Genomic DNA, 17,673 nt, shown 5'->3' on the forward strand with positions numbered 1-17,673 from the left:
CACAAAAAGTCATCGCCAGCTAACCAGCTGGAAGTCACCTTTATAGGAGAGGCTTCATGTTGAAAAGTTGCAGAAAAGCACTCTGTGAGACTTGAAAGTTACTAAGACTAGGTAATTCACCTTTGGGAAAGGATGGCAAACAGACTGAAAACATATCACATGAATTGAGCCTCGGAGGCAGTGCTGACTCATTTTGATTGGTGAGCTTGTTGGGGGCAGTACACAGCATGGGAGCTCACCACTCAAAATAAGTCAGCGCTTAGAATTAAACAAAATGGCGACCGGGAAGCGAGCAAATCCTTGCCATGCTGCGAGCACACCCCATTAGAAACAAACGAGGTGATGTCAGTTACGAGTTTGTTCACTGTGTCCATTATTTTTTAGTCTATGCTTGAATCACTTCACACTACCCAAACTCTGAGACTGGAGCCAGCATAAATCAAACCTGTTTGAAAGTCTTGTCGGGCCAAAGGCTGGGGTCTTGAGCTTGTTCGCACTACAGGATAACATTATTGAGGATAAATCCCAGAACCTAGCCGGCGCTCCCTGAATAGGCAAATGCCTAAGGCCTAATGCATCCTTTAATTCATTTTTTCTACTTTTGGGAAAAAAAAATCTTCAACCATTCTTCAACTTATTGGACACATTACGTGCCAGTGATCATAAAACCAATCAAAAGCTCTGATTCAGGGGAGGCCCTCCCCCCTCCTCCAGCAGGAGATAGATCTTATTGGCTGAGGCCCCCTTGAAAACCCTCATTTTAAGCTCATGTTCACACAAGAGGAGACACACATTCACCTTTGTATTTATTGCATTTTATTTTGATATTCATGTGCTGTATGTTATAGTTGTTAACATAAACACAATGCTTTAAACACTACATTTTTACTCGGTTTTTATTGCTTGATGGAGGATAGGATTTGTCTCAAAAGGGGGCCTCCACAGAAAATTTTGCCTAGGGCCTCCAGCAGTTTAGAGTTTTTCCCTGCCCGAAACACAAAAGCCATAACCACGCTCGAGGATGTTCGCACTAAAGAACAATGCTGTGGCTTCATTATCGCAGTTAAATGACCCTGCATCTGCCACAATGATTAGATAGATTTCAAACGGTGCAGAGGAATGATCAAAGTCAGCCAGCTCTTGAGGAAATATGACCGGCCACCATGCGCCAGGTGATGGAGTGATTCCTTCATGGCTAGAAAGGTGACCAAATAACACTTCTTCAGACTGCAGATCTGAATTAGCAGAGTTGCATCAGCTAATCGGGCAGTTCTCCAAGGAATGGAAACAGATGCAACAAGTATGAGACTCAGGAACTTCCAGGATGTCTCCTGGATCTTGATCACCTTCTGCTGCAGACATATTGATGGGAGCATACTGATACTTCCATGGAGCCACACAGGGAAAAACAGCACATTGTTAGGATGAAGCAGCAAAGGTAAGCACAGCGACTGGAATGACAGCAGCATACAGCATAATTCTGTGAGTAGCACAATAGCATAGTAGGTGTCGTGCATATACTCCCCGTCACTTAGACGATTGGCTCTCTCTGAAAAGAGGGAAAGTGTCGGCTAACTCTGATTGGGTAAAGAGAAAGCATGAATGAAACTAGAGAGGTGGGTGGTATTAGGTAGTCTTCCTGATTGAACTTGCGCATAAACCTGAAATTCCCCCCTTCCTTTTTCTATTTGGTATTCATCTGACAGACCTACCAGGCTGCAGCTCAGCATCAGTGGTCTTGCAACTAAAATCCATATGTAATGTAATTTGTGACTAGAAAAGCAGGCTCAGTCAATCTATGAACTGATCAGTCACATTGTAAGTATATTGAACAGTGTGCCCCATACATCCCAGTCACTTACTCTAGTATAGTTCTTTACATCCATGATATACATGCAACACTGAGCTAATGCAGATGGCTCACATGCCCATATTGATTTTGTCCAGTGGCTAAAAAATTTAAGGTCAATCAATAAATCCTAAAGTTAGTAATTATCGATCCCTAGCCAGTCAATCAGTCAGACCTATATGGTTCTTTAAACTCAATTAAATACAAACTGGACTGTGGAGAACATGGTGTTCAATAGACCAGAGGTTTTCAAATGGCGTGCTGCGGCACACTGCCTTAGCCCAAAAAGATTGAAAACCACTGCAATGGACAGTGAAGTGATGATCAACTGACTGAGCTGACGCTAATATGCAGTGAGCTCCAGAAGGACTTGGCCAGTAAAACACATGCTGTCTCAGCTCTTTGTCACTCATTCTGTAAATCTCCATTCCAACAAATCTCCTGTTCATTGAGCTCAGTGATTAGAGTGTGTCTGTCAGGGCTATCATTCAGCCTCTTAATTCATTCATTTTATTTACCGAGGATTGTCCACTCAGTACAATTACTATTTTATCCAAGGAGTACAGGCTGCATAAAGGTTATTTGCCAAGTTCATATCACAACATATATGACATTAGCTGCTACAACTTAGAAGCGTTCACGTGTTTAACTTGTTGGACCATCCACAACCAAAATCAATTTTTATTTATCAATTTAAAATCAACCACACACGAATTGCAGCAGATATTGCTTGCTTTTCGTATGTAGAGTTCATTGTATTAGTGTGAATAGAAGTGATCATTTTGACTTTTATTACCATGGACTGCTGACATTGGTGGTATGATATATGATAAATAAATTAATAAAAGAATGAATAAATAAATGTAGTATAAGTATAAGTATAACAAGGAATACATTTTTTTCTGCATATATATAGAAACAGATCGGTAAACCTGGAAATCAATATAGAAATATGCATTTGTGTGAATCAGAATTAATGCTTTATTTTTTCACATGTATTTTTTTAAATTAATTTTCATATTTTCACATTTATTTCAGTATATATTTCTGTTTATTTTCATATACATTTTCAAGTGTATTTGTCTATTTATTTATGTATAAATGTATTTATTTATTTTCATATATATTTTCACTTTTATTTATGATGCGTTCAAGACAACTGGTAACTGGGAAATTTCGCACTTGGAATTCCCACTTTCCACCAAGTGGTGGCGCTCTACTCTGAACAGTTGTGTAGTCAAGAGTATAGGCACATAAAGGCTGTATACACACTTATTCTACTGAGAATTTAAATGAACATTTTGGAATTATGCCCACTTATTTTTTACATGTACTCATAGTATTACTCATCTTCACAGGTTGCATCAACAGAATGCAAAGTTATAGGGAAAAATATCAATCATGACAAACTGAGTGTAACTGATCTAGTATTTATTTGTGGATGTTTATTGTAATATCACTTCACAACATTAGACTGGTAGGAAAAATTAAAGTGAACATGTTTTGCTGACTGAGGGGTTAGCCTCAGTCAGTCAGCCTCAGTCATAACCTGCTCCAGAGCAGGTTATGTTTAGGCTATCAGATACAAACCTAAAAAGTCTGCTCACCTCTCAGCTCACCATGCCAATCAGCTCACAATCGCATCACCACTCCTAGAGGATCCTATGGACTTTTTAAAATAACCTTTATTGCAAAAATTAGCGATACATTTGGGATACTATTGAATTAACAAATAGGAAGGGCTCTTCGCAGGGCAATGGTGTGTAGAGACCAGCAGAACCCCTTTGCTTTCCACAATGATTTATTATATCAGAGATAATAAATGCTTATAGCATTTCCAAGCCATTTTCCCACTCTTAACAAATAGCAGATAGCTTACAAGTATATCGTAATGATGAATATATACCATTGCATGTCAAGTGCGCAGAAATTCTTTCAAACAATTCCCATAATGAATTGTGCAATACATTGCACATGAGGCAGACTTTCTGAATAGAAAACCTTTTCACACCCTCAGTGTGATGGCCCAATTGTATCAATGAAAAGTATGCCATTTCCTACTGTGCCTTAATGACAGGGCAGTGATAACCATATTTATTTACACTATCTGTAATTTTCCTCCTGCAATCTTTCCTAGCCCTGGCCCCAGTGTTACTTTTCGCTCTTACAAGGTTTTTGTATTGCTCCCATCTATTCATGATAATAGTTTGTTCTACTTGGGAAAACATAAATGTTAGTAATCCATTTCCTTTTATTGCTTAATTTTATATTCTAGTTGTGTGCTTATATTCTATATTTTCTCTTCCCGCTGAATAATATTACTTTTGCTGCTGCAATGACCTAATTTCCCCACGGGGATCAATAGCAGCATCTCATCTTAAATATGGCCAGTCACATGCAACATGGACAGATCAGCATCTGTCCATGTTGCATGTGACTGGCCATTTGTTACTAATGGCCCCGCCCCTTTTATGTGAACATGCTCATAAATGGATAAGAAAATCCTGGGTTGACAGAACAAGCTGATAACCATCTTTGTGCCACCAGTTAACCAGGATCGCCATTGGCTGGTTTTGTGAAGCCAGCTATCGCAAAGAAACCTTGACCATGTTAAAAGGTCTGTGTGTAATTTTAGGTCCAATGCTGGCCTCTATCATTCAGCATTGTCATTGCAACAACACTGCCCTCCATACAGCAAGACCATCATCAACATGGTGGCGCTGGTCCACTAATATTTTAGCTGTTTGGAGGACTATATACATGCTGAATTTACCAGAACATCCTACCCATTAGTATTCAAGTCTCAAATTACATTTTCTGATGTGTTTTTTGCTGATAAGCAAGGCAAAAACAAATTGCCCAATTTTTTAACGGACCTTGGCATGGTAGGAGGGCCTTCAAACAACAAAAACACCAGGCTCGGTCCGCTCCTGTGTTTCTGAATGCAGAAATCTCGGCAGTGCGTGCGCCGTGGTTGTTCACTCACTACCATTAGGGAACCTCTGCTGATATTTACAAGTCATATTATGCTTCAGTAAAGCAGAAATATTACACACTTAACCTTTAAACTTTTTATTCCAGGAATATTTAATTTACAGAATACATATGAATACACATCTTTCTCCTCCTCAGAGTTTGGGTGGTCCGGCTATCCTCCATCCCTCCATCTTGCCGATCTTTGTGAAGAAGGCCAGCGTTCCCAGACCCAGACAGGCTGATGTACCGGTCATAGCACTGTGGGCTGGAGACAGACACACACACAAGGGACATAGGGTCTTGTTTATCCATCTATGCATGCATGTTGGTCTGTGTGTTTGTCTCTGTTGTGGTGTGGGGAGCTAGTTTGATGTTTGATGTTTCTTGTTTTCATGTACGTTCCCTATTTTGGAGAAAACTTTCTAGTCTGTACACATGCATTGGTAACCACTTTATAAAACCCTTTGTAAACAGATTCTTTACTGGGATTATAGGTACTTTTGTGATGTCGACACTACTGGATCCCTGGCTGTTTCCATACCAGAGTAAACTGCCTACTGGTCATACTAGTTAAGTTGTTATTTAAGTTAATTCAGGTTAATCTGTTTACATGAACCTTTGATACCCTTTGACTGAGTGTGAGGGTATCAAAGGATGATATGATAGATGAATAAACCAGTTAACAGATTATCTCCCTTTCCCTCTGTGACTGAGTAATAATAACTTACTTACAGTGCAAACAAATCATGATCCCAATAGTAATACTAATAGTAAGTACTGCTCACTGCCATGTTTTCTGTTGACATCAAAATATAAAAGTGTCAAACTCCTACCATCTCTAAAACACTGAAGAAGGCTTGTAGCCGGAAAGGTTTGTGTTACTTGTTACCCCACTGCTGCTTTTTGCAATAAATCCATTGAACACAGACCTAAAACCGGGTTAGTGGAGTAACTGGGTTAAGAAAGGAATTTTCCCTGCATGGAAACATAGCTACTGTCGTCTCTACAGTTATGATAGAGAGCTAGAAATAATACTTACTCCTGGCTCCGAGGAAGACCCCAGAGGCGCAGCCCCCAATGAAGTAGTTCAGTGGGTCGTCGGGAGCTTCACGAGCCTGAGCACTGAGACACGTTGCCATGCCAAAGACGGCTCCCAGGGTGGCTAGTACACACACAGACACACAATCCATATCAGCATTACAAGATTTCATTCCATCTTCCACAGTGGCTTGTGGATTCCAAAATTCACCATCCACTTTAACTAATTTAGACCAAATTGCTTTTCAGGTAAGAGCCTGGCGAATACTGTCACACTGGTAGACAAGCTTGTAAGATGTTGGTCCACTGTAGTTAAAACAATTTCCACTAACACCAAAACAGAAGTCAATATTAATCAGTAGTTCTCAACCCCACTCCATGGAGGTCCAAGAGTCCGAGAGGTTTTTCAAGGTGCTAGTGGCTGATTATCCTAAATACCTAAATAATGTGCACACTTAATGTTTTCTATCTGCCATTTCTGTTTCTTATGCAAGAGTAAATTTAGAATAAATTAGTTGGCATTGTTGCATAAAAAGTCAAATTGGTATCAGCTTACTTGTAGACTAACCAAATATAGCAGTAAATGCAGGGAGAGAGGCAGTGCAAAGTCATGCTTTGCAATGAAATGAACCAAGTAATTTGAGGTTGCCAATGGACTTACTTGCTAACGGAGGTAAATACCATATTGGGCTATGCTGATATGTCTTTAAAGCTACACTAAGCAATTTTCCGACCACTAGAGGGTGACAGAAACTGCAACACATTTGTAAATAAACCCACAGCAAAGCTGCTGGACTATGGAAGTTCCAAAAGACAAACCTAGTGAAGCACCATGCATAAAGGCTAATAGCTAAGATAAATGTACCTATGGAGGATTGTCACTGGTTACCAGTCTCGCTTTGCCAGATTTTCCTCCCGCTGAAGGTTACATGTTTCACAATGACAAGTGAAGAGGTAGGTAGCACGTTTACTAGTGGAACAACTTTACTTGCTCGCTTCATCGATTTTTTTCAGGAATGGGAGGGGGAGAACACCGCTTTCAAACAGCAAGGAAGGAGACAAGCTAGTTTAAAAAAAAAAAAAACGAAAAACTACTGAATGGGTCGGGAGGAGCTTCGATTCGGTCAGAGTTTGACAATAAGCTTTAGAAAAGAAGTGAAAACAACACAGCTGGCCCATGTGTGTGGCTATTTGTTTATATTATTACTTCTCAAAAAAATCTCCACATAGTACACATTTGCTTCAGGATTGGTTATAAGGTCTGAATCGCTTATTGCAGGTTTAATGAACAAAAACTTTACTCACCATTTGATGCTCACTCCCTAAATAATCTGCTCCAACTAACAATGACTTCTCTTAAATTCATCTTACTTTTGTTCATGAGAAAAATGACTACAAATACCCTATGTGGGATTAATGAAACATGCACAACCCCTGGATTTTGTGTGTATGATCAGGCATATCTAATAATGAATGCCTATGTGCTAGATGCTTAATTTAATTTCCATTAAGCTTGTGGAAAAGGCTTTTACCAATTTACCAATGCGTCATGGCTGTGCTTTGATACACACATGTACAGTCTACTGTTGTGATGGTGTTTGGCAGGCGAGCAATAACATGGAAATCTTTTTGTTTGAGTCTGTTATACTGCAGAATATGGGAATTTGATACATTAGGGTGCCAGCTTAATGATACCATCCACCTAGAGGTACAACGGTTCAGAAAACTCACAGTGCAGTTCATATCACGGTTTTAGGGTCACGGTTTTGGTTCGGTAAATAGATCTGGTGTACTGGGGGGGTGGGGAGGGGTGGATACAATTGCAAATTCCAAGTTACTTAATGTATTTATTTAAAAAATCTTAAGTTTGCTTAATGAAAACTTTTTTTCACTCAAAATTGGAAGTTCAGTATAACTAAATGCTCAGACTTTCTTTCAAAAGTAAATACTGGAGAAGCATCCAGCTGTTCAAGGTATTGTTAAAAGGTATTGTTAATGCAATCGCTTATTGATTAAGGTGAATTAGGCTATTTGGAACCGGGACTAATTTGGAACCAGTTCTCGATACCCAGCCCTAATCTGACCTCATCGTCCCTCATCGTTATGTACCCCTCGTGCAGTCCAACCACAAGTTGCTGGTTACCTTACTGTCCCAAGAATCCAGAAGAAAATCAGCAGGCAGCAGAGTGTTTTTCTACCGAGCTCCCTATATTTGGAACACACTTCCTTTATGGAAGTCAATTATTTGGAAATCTTCAAATCCAAAGTCAAAATCTATCTATTCTCACTGTCATATGACCAACCCTAGCCCTGTCTAGTTCAGGACCGACCTTCAGTATACCTTAGTATAGACAGCATTAAAATAACAACTGGCCATTGTGAACCCAGTCTAGGGCTGTCTGCATCATTACACTCACTCTATGTCTGCTGTCTGTGTCAGAGATGTGATTGGACTATGGCAAAAAAAAACAGAAAATCGGCATTGCACTCGTGGGTCTATATATCATAACTGATGACTTTGATCAGCTCAACATGTGTTTCCATTTGATTAGAACTACCTGGCAATACATTTGCTTCATAGCCTTGTTAATGTAGTTATTACCAATAGCCTATTTAGCCTTACAAATGCATTGATAGACATTTTGTTGTTAATATGAGGTCCGCAACTACTTAAAGTGACTTTGCATATTCAAAGTTTAAATCTCTTCTGAGTATCTGCTAGGGGTGTAACGGTTCAGTTAAAAGGGTAACTTCGGTATTTTTCAACCTGGACCCTATTTTCCCAACTTTTTGTGTCTAAGTAACTAATGGGGACAACAATTTTTGAAATTGGTCCAGTATTGAGCGAGATCGCGTCAGCTGGCAGCCGCGAAACGGGCTGCAATGTAATCCGACGGGGCAAATGTGAACCATCAATGTTCAATTGTTCAAATTGTTATTATAAGTGTCTGACAACATTATGGAAAGGACCCTACAGAGAAATGAAGCGTTTTCCTTTACCTTTCGCTTGATCCGGTCTGTTTGTTATTGTGTGTAACCAAGTCTTATAGGCTTATAGCCTATTTCACAATAAAGCCTATGCTTAAAAAAACACAACACCAGCCTATAGAAAGAGTAAACTACAATGCACCATGTATTTACCAAGCTGCACCTACTATGTGTCCAAGTCTGAATTTGGCTCCATTAATTCACCGTTTTTAACCGAGACCGGGGCCAATAAGTCGGTCCAACTCTCTAGACAAAACCACGACACAACTTTCAGGGACCATAACGGCCATCCAGCGGGGAGATTACCGGACTACCGAGGCTACTGTTACTTACCCTGAGCCCCGGCAGCAGTGTCCTCCACCGGGGAAATGGTTCCTTTACCAGGCGAGCCGTCCCATCGCCTCCCCGCCGCCATCCTGCTTCTACACTCCGGAGGAAGTTGTTTTTCACGGGGACTCGACTCTCCCACCCTCATCGGAGCGGATCTTCAACCCCAATAACGATTGTTTTCTTTACGGCGGCGCAGTTTATGGCGCTCCCAGTCCGCGTTATCACGCCCAAGTGTTTGCTGGAGCCCTTCGGACTTTCCACGGCAGCCCCTCCGCGCCCAAGCCGCCCTCCCCACTCCTCTCCCCGGTGGGGCGGAACGGGATCTTACCGCCGGGTTTCGACCCGTTCTTCAAGGCGACTGAGGGAGGGGGTCCCGAAACGGAGAGCACACCAGGGAGCCGCCGGGCACACGAGGCGAACCGGTCCCGGTGGAGAGACTGTCACAGCGGGGAGAGGAGCGAACAGAGGCCGGGGTCAGAGCCTCTCAAGGCGAGGAAGGAGGATGAGGAGGACGCGGCTTTATCCAGCAGCACCGGAGAGGACAGTAATGGGCCGAGTAGGTGGAAGTCATACAGATTGTCTAAATAAATAAGTATAATAGGCTAAATAAATATATCATTATATATAGATTATAATAGGAGATTTACTTGGTTACACACAATAACAAACAGACCGGATCAAGCGAAAGGTAAAGAAAAACGTTTCATTTCTCTGTAGGGTCCTTTCCATAATGTTGTCAGACACTTATAATAACAATCTGAGCCTGTCAGTGGCAAAAACAAGCACTTTTAGTGGACGTACATTGACGTTTCACATTTGCCCCGTCGGATTACATTGCAGCCCGTTTCGCGGCTGCCGGCTGACGTGATCTCGCTCAATACTGGACCAATTTCAAAAATTGTTGTCCCCATTAGTTACTTAGACACAAAAAGTTGGGAAAATAGGGTCCAGGTTGAAAAATACCGAAGTTACCCTTTAACTCACGGTTCGGTTCACATCACTGTTTTGGGGTCACGGTTTTGGTTTGGTTCGGTATATATATATATATCTGGTTCACTGGGGAGGGGAAATACAATTGCAAATTCCAATTTAGACAATGTATTTATTTAAAAAATCTTCAGTTTGCCTGAATGAAAATTTCTCCCCCTGAAAATTTAAGTCCAGTATAACAAAATCAACAGACTTTCTTTCAAAAGTAATTACTCCTCTTTGTTATTATAACATAAAATATCCCTGCACTGTAGGTTACATAGGCCAACATCAACAGTGCAACATAAAATGCAACCTTCAGTGGCTTTACTCCAGGGCATCAACATACAATGCAACTTAAATCATGTACTGAAATCTTCCACTAATGAATAGGGCTACAAATCTTTCTATAAACAGCCCAAGTAGTATCTCTAGTACAGTATCTCTTCTGACTCCTCGCATGTTTGAAACGGAGAATACCAACTTCTGCCCTCCAATAGGCGATTTAGAGTCCCTCAATTTAAACGCAACAGACTGAAGAATTATTTTATACATCAGTCTATCCTGTTGCTAAACCAAAATCAGTGTGCTGCCAACTGAGATCTGAATCCAGAGGATATAATGTGATATGTATTTGTCATATTGTGATATGCATTTGTCATTTACTTTGGTATTGTGCTGACTTCCTCAGCCTGCCTTGTCTACCTCCACTTCAGTTAGTGATTTCCTACATTTTCCAGAATGCTTTTAACACGCATCAGAGAAGGGGCGTGAACTTGTTGCTTTCAATCAAAGGTGGGCATATGGGCATATAAATATAGCCAGCCAGTTTACTAGTTCATGAACATTGGAGGCGCATCTATGATCGTAGCTGTGCCCCTTACTCAAAACATGTCTTGTAGCAGCTTTGCATTCTGCTACCATCGGTAGAGAAACTGGTGTCTTTTGCCTCTCCTTTATCTAGGATTGTTGAACGGCAGTGCAAAATGGCGGCTCTAGAGAGAAGCCCTTGCTCTTGGATTCTAAAGGGACTGACAGCAAAACCTGACGTTTACCGTTGATGTTTTAGATATCTGAAAAGTTTTCTGCTATTAAACTCCACTCCACTGTGCTGGAAATTTCTCAACATGATGTCATGTCGTCTATGTTTGGCAGTTATCCACGAGGACAAGAAAAATGCATCTCCAAACAACAAAATGGGCCCAGGAATGCCAGGTACATTTTTTGTTTTAGAGTGGATTTTTCCTTTAAATACTGAATACTGATCTAAAAACCTCACCCTAGTTGGCCCTAATATTTACCCATGGTAACAGTCCCGTTGGTGGCCCTCTGCAGCGCTGCTACTGCAGAATCAGGCTGGAACGCTACTATGTGATAGGCTGAACCGACCAGGCCTGAAACACACACAAACAAAAAAACAAACTTGATTAATTCATTGGCCAAACTCACCAGCCCTGCAACAAACTGCAACACAATTTCACAACCCTGGACAATTCAGTGTGCTGGACATTGGATTTAGGATGTAATCAGGACAACACAAAGCAGGAAACTATGGAGTAAAAGTAGAAAGAGAAGAAAGAAACCTTACTGACAAAGAATTTACTCTGAATTATCTCTGCAATAAATTGTTTTAATTTTAGAGTTTCTAGATATTTTCCATACAGTCTTTAGTTTTGTCACAGAATGTTTATTTCCGCCCAGGAGGGGCAGTTTGAATGGCTCCACCAGCTAACATCATACATGCATGCGTGTGCATGTAGCACAAAAGAACCAGAAACACAGGAGCCAGGGAGGGTATCTGTCCTGGGCGCCCATGGACTTCCTTCTGCTCAATCACTGCCAACAACTAGAGAGCATCATTGTGCAGAAGATTAGCTCACGGAATCACTCTGTCAGAATGAAAACAATGGTTAGCTAGCATGGCAAGCAGTTAACACTAATGGATGCTACAGAGGTGAGTTGGGGGCTAAATGCGTATTGTTAGCTTATTACATTGTTTTGTGGTGGTGCTGTATTGCTCAGCAGAAAATTGAGCTAGACTCAGTAGGGCTTACTAGCTATATGATAATCTAAATCTAGCATTGCTAATGCTAACCATTTATTTTAGTAGCATTATGATTATAGATGGGGACCAACATGGAAATTCCATATTGACATCAGCTGCACTTTACCAACTACCAATAATTTTTTCAAAGGGTCTATGTGTAATTTCTGGTCCAATCCTGGCCTCTATTGTTCAGCGTTCAACACTCTGCCCTCCATAGCGAGACAATCATCAACATGGCGCCGCCAGTTGGACTGTTTCAGAATCAACATCATGTTTTACCGAGTTGGTGCATTATTTTTTGTTCGATGGACATTTGTCGTGATTAGGATACTAACATTACCACAATTCCGCTCTGTGGATTTTTGGAACACATCGAAGGAAAGGAGTCGCTAATTTGTGTGTGTGAAGTAACACTACTTCCCCGGCACATTCCCTGCTCCAGTAAAATTTGAGCTGTTTGGAGGATTAGGATATATAGGCCTACATGCCGAATTTACCAGACACCCCGCTGATTAGCAATTAGCCTAAGTCTCAATTTATATTTTCCGATGTGTGTTTTTTGACGACAAGTAAGGCAAAACAATTGCCAGCTTTTTGAACGGACCTTGGCATAGTAGGAGGACCTTCAAATAACAAGGTCATTTGTGTGCTAAACTGATATACAGTTTATAGTATTTTGACACCCACTTCCAAACACTGATGCTGGTCAACCCATATCTGAATCCTCTTGTATTGGTGCCCACTACCAAATATAGTAGACTGTAATATTTGGATGGTTATCCAGAGAGATGATATTTGTGATGTATTTGTGTTGGGGCTTTTTTGTAATTACTGTCAAAAGAGGCTGTGTGCCCCTCTAACCATGCACGGTTTTAAAGGGGTGGCCGGGGTGGCCAGTGCCACCCCTACAATCTGATTGGCCACCCCAGATGACACCCCAAAATTTCTGCCACGTCATTGGCTTCCACCTCGCTGTGGGGCGGGTGTTTGACCAGCATGTTTGTTTCTACCTGTACGTCTGTCCCACTTTGCCTTTATGGGGAGAGTTGTTTTGCTATCGGCGGAACATAAATCAAACGAAACTCCAATCTCAACACAAAGCACCTGGACCCCAGCAGGACACAACTTTTCAGTGGAACGTTACATTTTGATAACAGGAGGGGGAATAATTATTTAGCTGCACATCAAATGTCAGGACGCCGCGCATAACGAGCTGCTAGCAAAATCTTATGAACGACTCCATCTATTTTGTGTTACAAGGAAGGTAGTCCACATCAAGAAAATAGTGTAAAAACTGGCAACAGACAGTATGAAAATTATCTCGAGTTATTTGGACTGTCTGGAGATGTCAATAGCCCTCAACCCAAGAGCGTGATCTGCAGTGAAAAGTTATGTTAGCTAACTTCACTAATGCCAACTGATGCAAACAGTTCTGCCAAGTAAGCTGAAGAGGCTCTTGAAAACGAAGTATCCCTTCCACAGATAACGTTAGCTGCACAGCAGATTCAGGTAATTCCTTGCCTGATATCAGAATTGTTACACTCGTTACACTCCAGAGTGGGCGGATTCAAAGGTCTGGACTAGGGCTGCAGCTATCGATTATTTTAGTAATCGAGTATTCTACCGATTATTCCATCAATTAATCGAGTAATCGGATAAGAAATACTTTTGCTTTATTAAAGAGCAATAGTAAATATACAAAAGAGAAAAGCTGTCCACACGAAGCTGTCCATACGACACTGTGATTTACTGAAAACGAGGTGAAATAATTGTTATTATTGATATTTATTACTAGGCCTAAATATCATACAAGTTCATAAGACTGGCTAATGTACATTTATTTACTATGTTGAAGGGTTGCCCTACACCTGCTGACCCTACTCACTGCAATCAAACTAAACTGAATATACCTGCTGTATTGGACTGGTGCATTTTAGGCTCCAATTGCTACTTACACCACCTGATATTTTGCTTTCTGGGGTATTTTATGCATCACTGTGAGGGGAGTAGGTGTAGGTGTGTGTGTGTGTGTGTGTGTATGTGTGTGTGACTATCATAATAATAACATGAATGAAGCTCAGGCTTTCACAAATTGACTGCAGCATTTTATTTTCTGTGGTTATTTTCTTGAGCAAAACTTAGCTAACTTAGGGACATCATAACTAGCCACCATATTCATTTACGTTCTTAACTAGCCATTACATATAGCCATAATTAACGTGCATTCTTTACTAGCCTTCATCTCATCCCGTTTTAATATTAAGTGCTGACTCCGCCCACCCGGGCCAGTTTCGGCGTACGCCGGTAGCAATTACAAGTGGACCCTATCCTACAGTCCCTGCTCTCAGCGGTGGGAGGGGGCTACACTGTGTGTGGGAAGCGCTGTGACCGTCAGACCTCTCTGGATTAGACAAGCAAGTAGAGAAAACCGGCATCAGCCGAACCAATTTATTGCCAAATGCTTTGGGATTCAACACATTAACATTGCTTCCCATGGTCAGAAAAAGTCGGCAGATTTGTCGCTAGTCGCTCTTGAGAAATAAAGTCGCCAGGGGGGTCTGAAAAGTCGCTAAGTCTAGCGACAAAGTCGCCAAGTTGGCAACACTGGATCCGAAACTTTGGACACTTTCTGTCGTTTTCTCTGGCCTGTCTCTTCTCTTCGCCCCTCGCTATTTTCTCTCTCTTTCTCCAGCGTGTTGTGCAACAGTAATAATCATCCGTGCGAAACACTGAGTGTGTATATAGTTATATGGATTAAACGAAGCTTCGATGCAAAGAATTTGCATCGATGATTTTTAGTAATCGAGTTACTCGAGTTTCTCGAGGAATCGTTTCAGCCCTAGTCTGGACCCTGGCAAGGTAATTCCCTCTCCCTCCCTCCCTGAAGTTGTGACGTTAATAAGACAGCCACGTTAATAGCGATTTTTCAGTTTCTCCAGTCCACTAATTCTGTCCTGATATAGCCACATAATGCATCAGCTAGTATTTTTGTAAACTGAAAGTTCAATTCTACCCTAAAGCCATGAAAGATTAGGGCTGCTCTGATTGCCCAATCTATTTTGTATCACCAGAGCCCCTCTCTCTCTCTCTCTCTCTCTCAGTCTAAAGTCCATGATTTTAACGGCCTTAAATATGGTCAGAACCTGTTTTTTATTCTTTATCCAAAAACATCCAGGCTAATTGTCTTATTATATCAGTATATGCTATAATGTATGGTATACTATATAATTCAGATTAGTCATTTTGAGTTAATTTAGAGGAAGATAGAACCCAGGGTTTGCATAATGCATTTTTGTTTGGTGGTTTGCTTAGAGCATTTGACTACTTAATAGCCTTAACTTTTGTAAATGAGCTCAGAAAAAGGTCCTATTTATTTGTCATTGTTAATGTTAGCCTACTTGACTACGGTATAAAGGTTCTGCAAAATAGGACACTGACCATCAACAGTTATGTATGCATGTAGCCTATTAATTTATGTTTTAGCCTATTAGAATATTAATGCATATAAAAAATTCTGCGCGCTGTGCACGCACATTAACACCTCTAGACATCCCTTTGCCACCCCAGGGCCACTCCAGTTAAAAATTCCTAGAACCACCACTGCCTCTAACAGACAGAATCTTCACTACTCTGACTCATAGCCTACAGTTATGTTGGCAAATAGCCAAAAAAGATTGCCAAAACAGTTGGCTATTTGCCAAAACAGTAAAGCCTAAATGCTGAGCTCCCTGTTGTTACTCAGACTGTCCCCTAGGTGTCGCTAGTTGATTAGTTGAATAAAAAAATAAAAAAATAAAAAAAACGTAAAAATACCCCTCTCTTGCAAATCTGGTAAATAACTTGGAGCATACAGATAAGACTAAATCCAACATTGTGAGAACTTCTCTAAGCTGGATGAAAAGTTACCAGCAGCTTCTTCAGCTTCCCTCTAGGTCAGCTGCAGGTATTTTCTGTTGTTCAACTACAGCACAGAGTATAATTTTGCCAAGCTATCAGTAATGACTGTTGTAAAATACCATGTAGCCCAATAAGATAACAACCCTGAACAACAACTCAATGAAGTGCAGAGGGAAATTTTCACCATCACAGTTGATAGCCTAACCAGCAATCTCTAGTTAATTTCCATAACTACCTACAAAACATCTGTGATCAGGCCAACATCTCTTTATATTTGCTGTTTGGATAGTCAAGGACTACCAATAGTCATCTGAACCAATTACTGTGCACTGTGCGCACAGGCTTCAATATCAAAACGACTGAAGAATCTGACACTGGGGCATTACAGACAATATAACAGACTAGCAAAATCCAGAATTATGAGACTTTTTTTTACCGTAGCATTATTCTATTATGACCTCCTGAACATGGTATGTGGGACTATGTGACAAACGAAGATAAGTAAAGTGTGATTGCACTTTCTGCCTATTTGCTATGGCCCCACCTCGTGATTATCAAAATGTCAAAGTGTCGCAAAAATTTTATCCGCACAGTTTTTAATGGAACGCCTCGAGAGTCGGGACTGGCACCGGGCTAACAAGTAGCCAAGTTTATGCGTCGTCTATAGTTATTGTTTGTGAGAACAAAAGCTAGCCTAATATTTGGCTAGCGTGTTTCCACCGGTTGGGCTGAAAACAGGAAGTTCCAGCAGCGGAAAAAACGTTTTAATTGTATTCATTTAAAACAAGTTTTTGCATTTTTCTAGATTGTAGACCAAATACAGTTTAAAGAAAGATTGGCTGTAGAATCACCTCCCCACTAACAAATGTAAAGACATTGCTTATTAACGGTAGTAGCAAGGGCTATCCTGCTAGCTAAGTAACACTATCGTTAGCTAAAACATTAGGTCATTCAGTTAGTTTCAGCTGTCCGGTGTTGCACCCCGCATCTTTAGCCATCACGACTGAGTCGTGCCATGATGATGATGATATTTACCCAAAGCTGTTCCGAGTTTGGTTGTGATCCATGTTTTTTCGAGGCAGTCTGTGCCCTCTTGCAGGTCCCAGTAACCCATTTTGGACTTCACATCAAGGACACACACACAGCAGAATGGAATTCTCGCGAGATCTTCTTCTTCTTCCTCTTCTTCTTCTTCTTGTTTTACGGCGGTTGGCATCCAGCTTATTGGTGCATTACCGCCACCTTCTGCTCCGGAGTGTGGACCAGACAATAGAGAGCCTAAGTCCCTCCCCTTCCGCTGTCCCCCATGGGACCTTATTTTGGAAAAAATATGTACGGTAGTCAACGGCGAGAGACAAATAATTGTTTGATCCCGTTTGAATTGTGCCATGACTTACACATATGATGTTTTGTCAATTTAAAAGATAATTTTGCAAGTCAAGAAAGTCGCAGTTTGTTGTAAAACAGTACAGTAACGTTTAGTTTTGTGTGAAACCGCTCAGTGAACTACATCTCTCGTCTCGCACAATATACGTCACCAACACCAACATGGAACGAAACATAGGAAACACACACAGGC

General features: G+C 41.0%; 1 protein-coding gene across 1 annotated transcript; it reads right to left on the reverse strand.

Annotated features, from left to right (window-relative positions):
- Positions 1–4,905: 4,905 nt before the first annotated feature.
- On the reverse strand, positions 4,906–17,285 carry ndufa11 (NADH:ubiquinone oxidoreductase subunit A11). Its single transcript, XM_071903502.2, has 4 exons — positions 17,130–17,285; positions 11,452–11,544; positions 5,865–5,987; positions 4,906–5,090 (listed from the first exon to the last, which is right to left on the reverse strand). Exons 1-4 carry the CDS (start codon positions 17,206–17,208, stop codon positions 4,978–4,980), a joined length of 408 nt encoding a protein of 135 aa, XP_071759603.1. The 5' UTR covers positions 17,209–17,285; the 3' UTR covers positions 4,906–4,977.
- Between the last annotated feature and the right edge of the window lie 388 nt (positions 17,286–17,673).

This window comes from Centroberyx gerrardi, chromosome 9, assembly GCF_048128805.1.
Source record: "Centroberyx gerrardi isolate f3 chromosome 9, fCenGer3.hap1.cur.20231027, whole genome shotgun sequence".
NCBI lineage: Eukaryota > Metazoa > Chordata > Actinopteri > Beryciformes > Berycidae > Centroberyx > Centroberyx gerrardi.

Excerpts from the sequence above, each read along its gene's own strand:
- ndufa11 (XM_071903502.2), bottom strand. The coding sequence starts at position 17,208 with ATGGGTTACTGGGACCTGCAAGAGGGCACAGACTGCCTCGAAAAAACA. Across the intron at positions 11,545-17,129 it reads CAAACTCGGAACAGCTTTGG|GCCTGGTCGGTTCAGCCTAT; the intron begins GTAAATATCATC and ends TGTGTGTTTCAG. Across the intron at positions 5,091-5,864 it reads GGTCTTCCTCGGAGCCAGGA|CCCACAGTGCTATGACCGGT; the intron begins GTAAGTATTATT and ends GTCTGTCTCCAG.